Raw genomic sequence first — 11,946 nt, 5'->3', positions numbered from 1 at the left:
AATCTGGTGTATTATAAGATCATGAATGGAAAATGCATTCTTCTCATATCCCATTTCCAAACCTACTAATAGTGGATGATTGGAACACCCTTTCTAGAAAATCTCTGAGGCCAGCTCTGGGTTCAGTGGGAAAAAGTACTAAAGTAATAACAATAATTCCCTATTTAAAAAGTATGCAATTTAAATTTAGTGTTTTATTTCCTATTGATCAAAGCAACCAAAATATAATACAAATTTTTATAATAACAATACAAAGATTAATAGCTAAATTTTATTGAATGGATTCTGTGCTGGGCTGCACAACTCCCTTTATGTGATATAGCTCGTGCAGTCTTCATTGTGATATAGGCCCCTTGTACCATGGTCTAGAGGAAGTATGTAAGATTTGACAATTTACTGATTTTTAAATGAAAGCTGATTTTTAAAAATGAATCTATCCCAATCTATTATGGTCAGATTTCACAGGTAATGAGTGTAAAGACTCCCAGCTTGTGTCTCACTTGATGAACTGCAAGGAAGGAAGAGTAGCTGTTTCACCATTTGTTTGTCTCTCTGGGAACTCTGACTGTGATCTGCTTCAACCAGACACTCCAAACCATGTAAGTGAACAAGGGGGTTTAATAATGAAATGTGTTTAAGGAAAAAATGTATTTATACTTCTAGGCAGCTTAGAAGGGTCTTCAATTTCCAAAATTGAAAAGATAAACAAACATACAGGTGTATCAGCAGAAATATCCAGGAAATGGTGCTCTGAGGCCAGTAAGATTTCAGTTTCTCAGACTTGGCCTGAGGGACCTTGCTCTATCATAGAGAATGCCCAAGCACCACTACTTTTCTTCCACCTTTGAAGACTACAGAAATTGACACCAGTTTGCTGTGGGAATAGCACGTAAAACCATCATCAAGCTTTCTCAGTACTGCTGTAAACACTGTAAACATCATTTGTGCTTTGGTTTATTAATGTCTAAAGTGGAGAGCAAAGAACATTTGGAAGATCCTGGATGATCCATTTGAATGTTGGAATAAACTTGTAGAAATTTAATGTACATTTTAATACAAAATTTGAGAAAGAAAATAAGCTTTATTACATTTGATGTGAGGGTACTTCAGAAAGTTCGTGGAAAAATAGAATTGAAAGATAATACAAATATTTCCATGAACTTCTGAATGTAACTTTGTATTATGGATTGACACTGGTGTTTCAACTCCATTTTATTCCAAAATCAAATAGTCTTCTATCATGTAAGGCAGCCCTATATCACTTAAAATAATTTTGAAAAACTGCATATACCCTGGTGCATTTTAAATGGACACATCCAGGGCCGGGCCGGTGGCGCACTGGAGAGTGCGCCGCTTGGGAGTGCGGCGGCACTACCGCCGAGGGTTCGGATCCCATGTGGAGACCGGTTCCCGCTCACTGGCTGAGCATGGTGCGGGCGCAACACCGAGGGTTGCGATCCCGTTGCCGGTCCCCGGTACGGGCGCGACACCGAGGGTTGCAATCCCGTTACCGGTCAGTAAAAAAGACAAAAAGGAAAAAAAATTTAAAAATAAACAAATAAATAAATAAATGGACACATCCATTTTTTATCCTAATTTTAAATAGCTTCTAATGATACAGTTTCCAGTTTCAGATGAATGTTGATGTGTTAAAATTACATCTTTTATATTTGTATAAAGTGGAACATAAACACCAAGGTGTTTTCATACCCATGGTCATCAACTAAATCAAGAATAAACATTTTTTAAATTAGGATTTAAAATTTTGCATAGTTCTCTTTCTCGAACCAGCATTTTTTTTTCTGCATTTCCCCACATAATTTTATCTTAAGGTAATAAATTTTTACCATGCAGTTCCTCTATGTATCATACATAGCTAAAATAACAACCTGGTTTGAATTTAATGTTTATTTCCTGTTGATCACGGCAACTTAAATAGAATACAAATTTTGGTAAGAACTTACTAAAAATAAATATTATATATTAGAAATGCATATCTTAGTGAGATGAATTTTTTTTAAAAAGTAGTCTTTATAACTATGGATGAATATTACTTATTTCTAGAATGAGACAGGGCTTCAGAATCAATTCTTAATGTGAATGCTGAGAAATCTTGTTCAAATAGATATATGGCTGGTGATGGAGTCTGGATGTGTTGTCCCCTCCAAAACTCATGTGGAAATTTGATCTCCAGTGTGGCAGTGTTGGAAACTGATTGAGTCATGGGGGCGGATCCCTCATGAATGGATTAATGCTCTCCCTGGGGGCAGGGGGATTAATGAGTGAGTTCTCGCTCTATTCATTCCCACGAGAGCTGGTTGTTTATAGGACCCTGGCGCCTCTCTCTTGCTTCCTCTCGCCATGTGATCTGCTTGTACCTGCCACGGGCTGCCTGCCACTTTCTGCCATGAGTAGAAGCAGCTTGAGGCTCATGCCAGATGCAGNGAGGCTCATGACAGATGCAGCTGTCCCAGAATCGTAAGCCAAATAAACCTCCATTCTTTATAAATTACCCAGTTTCAGGTATTTCTGATATAACAACACAAAACGGACTAATACAGCTGGTAATGGGAAAACTTTTGTAATACTTTTTAAAATTTGTTACACAATTCTTTGAACTTCATCTGGGCTACATGCCCCAAATCACCTAGCAATCTATCTTCAAAATATATTTTTTAATGTTCTCTTAATTAACTACTTGATGGGATCCACCTTTGATTTTGTTGAAGTCACATAATTGGAGACAACCTAATTTGGAAAAGGTTTTTTTTGTTTGTTTGTTTGTTTTACTCAGTCTTTATAGTCATCAGTTCTCTTATTGGAAAGCAATATTGACTTTTTTGTTACCCTGTACATCTTCAAGACCCAAGAAAAGTAACATAGTAAGTGAGAAGAGGGCTTTTTGTTTTAGAAAGTGAGAAAAAAGCATACATGAAGGAAGACCTCTCAACTTAGGTAACTTCCCAAGCAGATCAATTTTAGGAAAGTATACATACGGAAGTTGAAGATCTGGAAATGACTTTGTGCAATTATCTATGTCTGCATTCCCATTAGGAAATTTCCGCATTGGCCACCCCTACAACCCTCCAGGGTACATATACCATAATGGAAAGCTTACAAAGCACATTGGGGTTAAAGTGGGAGTGGCATAATGTGGTGGTGGTGATAGCACAGATTCACTTGCTTATTCACTTTTGGTTATTGACATATATTACGATTTTTGTGTGCCTACCCAGGGCATTTACCAATACGTAATTTGACTGAATTAACTCTCAAAAAAATGAACGTTTAGTATAAAATTATTACTGAAAAGTAAATGTAGATTAAAACTAATTCAAATCATGAAGGTATAAATAAGCACTATGAATATGACAGATTTTCTTTTAAGAAGCTCTTACAAGAGCTTTCAAGGTTTTTAAAAAGACTATTTAACCATATCTGAGATGTCAGCCTCCAAACTAAGAATTATCCAATTATTTTAAATCTATATTTTTATATACTGTTATAAATGATGTTTGACCCATGTAAATATGCATTTTATCTTGATATATTAGCCAGCGATAGTATGAAGCTACAATGATTAAGGTAATTGTTAATTATTTTTAAATTAATATTTAGATTAATAACATAATAATAATGATGACTGGAGTAGAAAAAGTTTTTGTACTATTAATAATATGAAATAAAACATACTTTAAATATTACATAATTTGTTTGTATCATCCTTTTCTTTTTTCTTTTTTCTTTTCCTTTTTGTCTTTTTTACTGACCGGTAATGGGATCGCAACCCTCGGTGTTGCGCCCACACCACGCTCAGCCAGTGAGCGGGAACTGGTCTCCACATGGGATCTGAACCCTCGGTGGGAGCGCCGCCGCGCTCCCAAGCGGTGCACTCTCCAGCGCGCCACCGGGCCGGCCCTGTATCATCCTTTTCTAATATTCATTTGGTCTATAGCTATTAGAATAAAGCTCCTTTTTTTCTTTTTTTCTTTTTTTTTTTATTAATAAGGTGTGTGGTTAAAAAACAGATGAAGACCATTGCTCCAGATCCTGTATGGAATCCTATTAGACTAGTTCTGTAGTTTACTCCAGTCTGAGTGGTGTCTTATAATGTACTGCGTTTGAAGAATGTGGAATAGTGGGAATCTGGCATATGAATAATAAAGAACTGCACTTTAGCTTATAGACTCAATAATTTTATCTTTATGATTACAAGCAACTAATTACTTATGTAAGAGATTTGTAGCTAACCACACTGAAAAAAATACATTAATTGTTAAGTATTATAATTTCCTTTTCTATCTATTATATAATTAATTCATATTATGGACAGTATATACCATTGACTTTTGTTTCCTTTCCACTGCAAGTTTTTCATGGGTTTTGAAGGGGCACTGATACAGTTATAATAGGACATAATGTCTGTATCTTATTGCTACACAATTATCATTTGGAAGAGACCTTTAATTCACAGGGCATGAACTGAATCAGACTCACAGCTGCTTCTGATGGTGTTCTAGAGAGAAGGGGCTGGTTCTATGTTGAAGCAACCTGCACTGGTGAATATTTACTGAGCGTTGCTTGATGGTAACATGCGCTTTGCCTTACCCAACTCATTTTATACAAACCTATTTTACTAATGTAAATTATAATCTCTTAAAATTATTTTACTTTCATTATTTATTACATTTTAATGTAATACTAAATATGCATACATATATATCTTTATATAGTATATAGATAAGCTAGAAAGCATTAAACTAAAATTAACACCCATGAACTGAGGACCCATGTGTTCCTCCGTCGTTTCATTTTCTTGTCTCCCCTCTTCCCCCAGGTTAATCAACTATCTTAAACTTTGTGTTTTTCATTCTCCTCTTAAAAGTTTTTGTGTTCCAAATATCACTTTTGTTTGTTTATTTGTTTGCTTTTGAATTTTCTTAAAGTGAAGTATTACTTACTGCAGTCTCTTGGAAGTTTCTTTTTTGTTTTGTTCTTTTGTGGGTTTTTTTTTTTTTTTTGATTCAATGCTGTGCTCCTAAGATTCATTCATGTTGTGAAGTGAAACCCTATTTTATGTTTACTGCTTGATAATATTTCATCCTGTGAATATGAAACAATCTGTTTATTTATTCTTTTGTTAATAAGTGTTTGTGTTTGTTTCTAGTCATCGCTGTTACTAACAGGGTTGCTATGAACACCTGGTGCACATGTCAATCGTTTCTCTTGGGGATAGCTTTTCTGGGTTAAAAGGATTTTCTTGATCATAAGAATATTTAAATATTTAACTTTCCAAGCTACTAACAATTCCTTTCAGAAAGTAGTTGTATTAATTTACACTCTCACTAGAGTATGCTAGAGTTCTTATTGACCCCATAAAGTATAGTTTCAAAACATTAACAGACATAGAAAACTATTTATGTGCTTTCTTCCTCTTTTTATTTTCCTTCTCTTCATCCCTTCCTCTTCCCCCTCCTTTTTATTCAGATAATTGGGTTCCAACGATTTTTAGAGGTGTTCAGTTGAATTTTTTTTCTTGTGAAATACAAGCCTCTAGATCCGTGATATTCTGTTTATAAAGGAATTCCCTGCACCTATAAAGACAATGATAAAATTCTGTTAGCTTTTCTTTCTTACTGAGTCTTGCTGTTTTCTAGAGCTGGATGGTAGAATTGCCATCAGTATGCCGTGGAGGCCAACATTTTCATAGGTGGAGCTACGCTATTCTCTAGACCTGCTTAGCGTGGCACCACCACAGTGTGTGTGAAAGACACCCTGTTCCATCACCACGAAGAATGGGTTTTAAAAACATTGATAAGGGGAGTAACTACAAAACACAATCCAAGGGGCCTTCAAAAAGTTTGTGGAAAAATTCATATTAGCTTTATTCCATTTTTTCATGAACTTTTTGAAATACTCTTGTACAAGAAATTATAAACTGTCTTTACATATAAACAACAAATTAAGAAGAGTTGTATTTCTTTAGGTCATTCTACGTACAATTGGTATTGATCACACTCAAGCTCCTGTGCTGCAGTCACAGAAATTTGATAGCCGTGGAAGAAGATTATCACTTAATGCTTATGCGCTTGATTTCTACAAACACGGTTCATTGATAGGATTAGTCCAGGATAACAAGTATGTTTTCTCTCTCTTTCCTTCTTTCTCTTTCTCTCTCCCTTCCTCTCCATTTCCATCCCTATATATAACCAATGAATTTAATGGATATTAAGAAAAAATCCTTTTTATAGTTTAAAGTATATGTTACTCATACTAAATATACTGGATTTTTTTCTTAGAGACTAATGGCAAGAGAGAATAACAAACTGTACTATTTTCATTTGTGATTTACAAGCAAAATCTTGATGCTTAGGCCAGCTCACTTGACATAAAAATATACTCTAAAGATACAAATGTTTGCATGTGCTCACAGATAAATTTTATTTATTGGCATCCTATTTATTCATTATTAGATATTTTAAAACCAAGTAACAAATAATGACAAATAATGCCATGCTCGCCAATGTTTGAGAGGAGTATAGTCGGACCTCTGTATCCATAGGTTTTGAATCTCTTGATTCAAACAACCTTGGATTGAAAATGTTTTTAAAAATATGGATGGTTGTGTCCATACTGAACATGCACATACTTTTTTTCTTGTCATTATTTTCTGAACAATACAGTAAAACAACTATGTACATAGCATTTGCATTGTTTTAGGTATTATAAATAATCTAGAAATAATTTAAAGTATATGAGGGGATTTGCCTAGGTTATATGCAAATACAATGCTATTTTATATCAGGGACTTGAGCATCCATAGATTTTGGAATCAATGGAGGGTCCTGGAGCCAATCCCCCATGGATACCATGGGAGGACTGTATATACTTCGCCCATCTGAGGACTGAGTACATGACAATTACTTTAGAATTACTATTTTCAAAAATAGTAAGCAGGGATAAACAAACTTGGATTTACCTGGGAATAGAGAAATTGATTTGGGCACTGAGTATGTAGATGTGTTGAGGGGTGTTCTGTCATAACAAAGCAGGAATTTAATTTATATTTTACATAAAATTTTCAATGATGCTTATTGGATTAAGATACAGTCAAGCACCCCTTAACGATGGGATAGGTCCTGAGAAATGAGTTGTCAGGTGATTTCATTGTTGTGCAAATATCATAAGGTGTACTTACTCAGACCTAGAGGGTATAGCCTATTACACACCTAGGCAATGTAGTATAGCCATTATAACCTCATGGGACCACTGTCGTATATACAGTTTGTTGACTGCAACATCGTTATGCAGCATATGACTGTACTCATATATAAAAATTTTGATTCTCCAGGAAAGTCGAGCTTTGTTTTTTTTCCTGTTTTTTGTTTTTTAAATCTGACTCATTATTGTGAATAAGGTAGCTGTGACATTAGTAAATAACACATGTGGCTTTTCCTTTTCGATTCTCTAGTTCCCATTCACTCTCCTGAGCTTTACTTTTCTATTTTGGTTTTCTCCTGAGATGGTCAGCTTCCTGTGTTTATTGATTATTTGTGGCTGTGATATTTCACCTTTTGAAGGTGAATCATCACTTCCATAGACTCATCAATACCATCATCAGAGAGTCTGTGGCAGAAATGATTCTGGTAAATATGTCTTGACAGACGAAAGTAACCTATTATTGAGAAATCCAACATTAACATATAAAATCTCTTTACTATTTTTGTACCATTAATTTTTACATGTTGTTTTATTTAGGATGAATGAAGGAGAAGCTTACCTTTTGTTGAAAGATTTTGCACTCACCATTGAAGCTATCAGGTGTGTTAAATATTTAAATATTGATTTCAGATTTTTCAATACTTTAATTGTAATTTGAAAATGTTTCATTCTTACTGTGAGCCAGGTACTTGAAGGTGCCATTGAGCCTCTTAGGTGCTATGCATTTCAACTCACCAAAGGCTCTGCAGAACTTCTCTTCAACACCATGTTGCATTGTTTCTATAATAGAATTAATTCCAAAATCCATTTGAGATTAAGCTCCATCCAGACTACAGTCTCAGGCTCAGACACCATTCACCAACAGACAGCAATTTTCCAAAGCCCCAGTGACCCCTAGACCCTAGTACTCTCAATTGCCACAAGCAGTATGTGTCAGATACATGTTATTTCAGGTGGACCCTTAGGGCTCCATCAGGTCTCTGGTTTATATCCACTTACATACCCTTAAATCTCTTGCTTTATCCAGTGTTTTTTCCAGGCTTTACCTAACTCTGATTTCTCATATTGGCTTCCTGTTTTCATCTTTAAGAGAACCCACTAGGAACCTACACAATACCAAACTCTATATGGATACTCCTGTTCTTAGGCTCCTTTGACGATCTAATATTGCCTAGATAAATGTCCATCTTCTTAAAGCCTCCAATCTGCATGCACTTCAATTCTCTATGGATGCTCCTTCGTTCTCACTAACTTATACACATATGCATTTAATTTGAAACAAATCCCTCATTATTGTGTTCTTGCCAATCAGGTCATTGTTTTTTATTTCTAGATCTGAGCTGATTCAGGCCTGTCTGGATTTATTATACAGAGAGTGACATTTTAGTATGCTAGAGCAGAAGAGAGCTGCTTTGTCTGCCTGGAATATCTTTAGGAGGGTATTCTTTGAGTGGCTCCTAGTTGCCAGAGTTTTAATCTCCAGAGCAGCCCAAGAAACTCCAGAGACTTTGCAGCCATCTCAAAAGCTGGGTTTATGAAAATCATTCATTCATGCATTCATCTAACAAGTATTGAAGTATTATTGGCCTGAGACACTTCTGAGCATTTGAGATATAAAGAACCATTAAATCTATCTCTACTTTAAAAAATCTTAGTGCAGTGAAAGAAATTAACTTATAGACATTACAAACATAGTTTAGTGTTGTGATGGCAGATAAGGGAGAGACTATCTCTATTTGTATTCAGAGAAGGAGTCTCAAAAAAAGTAATTTTTTAACCAAGACTTGAAGGATGGGGGTATTAGTCTATTTCTGTGGTTTATAACAAAATACTTGAAACTGGGTGATTTATAAAGAAAATTAAATTTATCGCATACAGTTTCTGAGGCTGGGAAGTCTGAAGTCCAAGGAACACATCTGATGGTGGCAACAGTGAGCCAGGGGTCTCACATTGAAAGACGGTGGAAGCAGAGAGACACTAACCTCTCATGTGCTCTCCTTTTAAATCCTTCAGAGCCACACCCCTGGCCATCATTATTAATTCATTCACTACACCACAGTCCTACAATCTAATCACCTCTTCAAGGCCCCACCTTTCAATTACCCTAACAGTATTTCCCATCCTCAACAGTTACAGTGAGAATTAAGCCTCAGTGAGGTGGTGATAGGGGTGGGTGGGTGTTGGGGATCCAATCTATAGCAATGGGGCAGAGGATGTAGTGTTTCCAAAGTACAGAAACAAAAAAGGGCCTGATATGTCAGGGACAGGCTTCAAACCCACTACGCTGACATGGGGGTTATGATAGGTATGAGAGAAGATGCTGAGTTGCTGTAAGTGGCTTAAAGGAAATTTGAATCTTAATTGTCCCAGTACACGTTTGAGCTTAATATTTTGAGCAATGCATGGACAGTGCATAGCATGAGTGTGACACGGGTCTATGGTTTATATATGTGGCAGACGTGTAGGACTGACTCAAAGGCTATAATAGTCAGGCAGGTGAGAATGAGTGAAAGTCCGAATTAAAGGAAACAGAAGTCGTGATGCAGAACAGTGGTCAGAGATATGTTTATGAGGTGTAATTCAAAGGAATCAGTAATAAATTTCATGAAGGTGGTGAACATAACCAAGGTTTCTATTTTAGTTAGTGATACAGAAGAAATGTGGGTGAGGATGATATTTAAGAATGAAAACCAAAACCAGTGAGTTAGAATTTACACCTGTCACATGATATCTGGGCGATGTCATTTGGGAGGAAATGCCCAGTAGTCACAATTACAAGTCTGTAACTCAGGAGTTTGAGTGTTGTGGATACAGGTGTGATCATTCTTTGTGGTAGGTCAGTGAAAACACTAGGAAATAAACTGAAATGCTAGTGGAAACAAGGTAGGTCCAAATAATAAAAGGCTGATAAGATGTCAGATCCTGATTGTTTTCAGTCCTTGGTTAGCCCAGCTCTCCTGGTCATTTGTGGATCTCTTCTCTTCTTTCTTGTCACCTGCACAAACTTACCCCAAACTTAGTGGCTTAAACCAACACAAATTTATTATCTTATAGTTATGGAGGTCAAAAGTCCAAAATGTGTCTCACTAGGCTAAAATCAAGGTGTTAGCAGGGCTGCATTCCTTTCTGCAGGCTCTAGGGGACAATCTGTTTTGTTGTCTTTTCCAGCTTTTAGAGGCTGCCAGCATTCCTTGGCTTGTGGCTCCCTTCTATCACCAAATGGATGGTGGAGTCTTACATTGTTTCCCTCTGACACTGACTCTCTCCTGCCTTCCTCCTCCACTTATAGGGAACTATAAGGTTGCATTGGGCCTACCTGGATAATCCCTGATTATTTCCCCATCTCAAGGTCAGCCAATTAACAGCTCTTATTCCATCCGCAACTGTAGTTCCCCTTTGCTATATAACCTAACAGACTGATAAGTTTTGGGGAATTAGGATGTGGACATCTTTGGGGAGCCATTATTCTGCTTATCACATCCTGTTTTTCTAATTTTCTCCTACATCTAGGTAAAGAAAGGAGTATTTTCCTCTTCATAGAGGTAGTTACCTGTGAGTTTCAGTACGTACTGGACACAGTAGCAGAGAAAACACAGAATGACTCCATAAGAGATGTATAGAGAAAGGAAAAGTAATTTGTGTTGTGCTATTGAAGGAAGGATCCAGTTACATGGAATTGAGAGCCTTTCAAACCATCTTGGTAAAGGCATGGAACTGCATGGGGGTTATCCTGTTGCCTTAATTTCTTTTTATAAGTTTTTTTAGAGTGAATATATTTTTTATCATTATTCATCATCATCTAATGGGATTTACTTACTTCTTCCCACCCAGAAAAAGTCGTTCTTATAATATTTAATCTCATTAAAATAGGTGCTGTATATATATTTTTTCCCATTTGCAGTGTTTCCTTGCGTGAACTATGTGAAGATGAAGGTGACAATGTTGTCTTAGCATTTGAACAACTGAGTAAAACCTTTATGGGAAAACTTGAAAAAGTCTAAAAACAAAGTCTATGAAAACCACTTAAAATATCACCATAGGAGTTTCACGTGTCAACTTTTGATTCTCCTGTGTTGTGCATCTATGACGAAGAGGAAAGAGCAAGCCCTTTGGACTCAAACAGAGTTGCAGTCCAACCTGCCATGTTCCATCAGAAGTACACTTGGATATATTGTTTACTATATTTGAATGTTAGTTTCTGTTTTTAGTTGAGTATTTACACTTACACCTCTGGTACGTTTGAGAACTGAATGAGAAAATGCAAACATTTTGTATGTATGTGACTGAAGAACAACTTTTAATCTGTGAGGCCTAAAAACATATTATATTCTTAATATTTTTCTTCTCAGTGTCAAGATTTGTAAAAAGCCTTAAAAAAAATTATTATGGTACCCTGAAGGGGAGATATATTCTCTCCAATTAACATAAATGTGATTACAGGATGTAGATATATGCTTATTGAAACACTACCTTCTAGTAAACTTAAACTACTTTTTGAAAATATAAATGAAAAATGTCTATGAAAAAATGCTCAACATCACTAGTCATCAGGGAAATGCAAATTAAAACCACATTGAGATATCATCTTTCCCCAGCTAGACTGGCTATAATAAAAAAGACAGAGAATAACAAATACTGTTGAGGATGTGGAGAGAAAGGAATACTCCTACACTGTTGGTGGGACTGTAAATTGGTACAACCACAATGGAAAACAATATAGAGTTT

General features: G+C 36.0%; 1 protein-coding gene across 1 annotated transcript in view; it reads left to right on the top strand.

Moving 5' to 3' along the window:
- The window catches only part of DDX60 (DEAD (Asp-Glu-Ala-Asp) box polypeptide 60), a 94,267-nt gene extending 82,619 nt beyond the window's left edge, over positions 1-11,648 (top strand). The window contains exons 33-36 of the mRNA XM_008586335.1: positions 457-599; positions 5,987-6,138; positions 7,759-7,821; positions 11,123-11,648. Of these exons, the coding sequence (XP_008584557.1) occupies positions 457-599; positions 5,987-6,138; positions 7,759-7,821; positions 11,123-11,222 (458 nt within the window). The 3' untranslated portion in view covers positions 11,223-11,648. The remainder of the gene's footprint in view (positions 1-456; positions 600-5,986; positions 6,139-7,758; positions 7,822-11,122) is intronic.
- The last annotated feature ends 298 nt before the right edge of the window (positions 11,649-11,946 follow it).

Source organism: Galeopterus variegatus, unplaced genomic scaffold (genome assembly GCF_000696425.1).
Source record: "Galeopterus variegatus unplaced genomic scaffold, G_variegatus-3.0.2 Scaffold3941, whole genome shotgun sequence".
NCBI lineage: Eukaryota > Metazoa > Chordata > Mammalia > Dermoptera > Cynocephalidae > Galeopterus > Galeopterus variegatus.
Note: the sequence above shows the minus strand (reverse complement) of the source record. Positions and strands in the feature narration are given on the sequence as shown.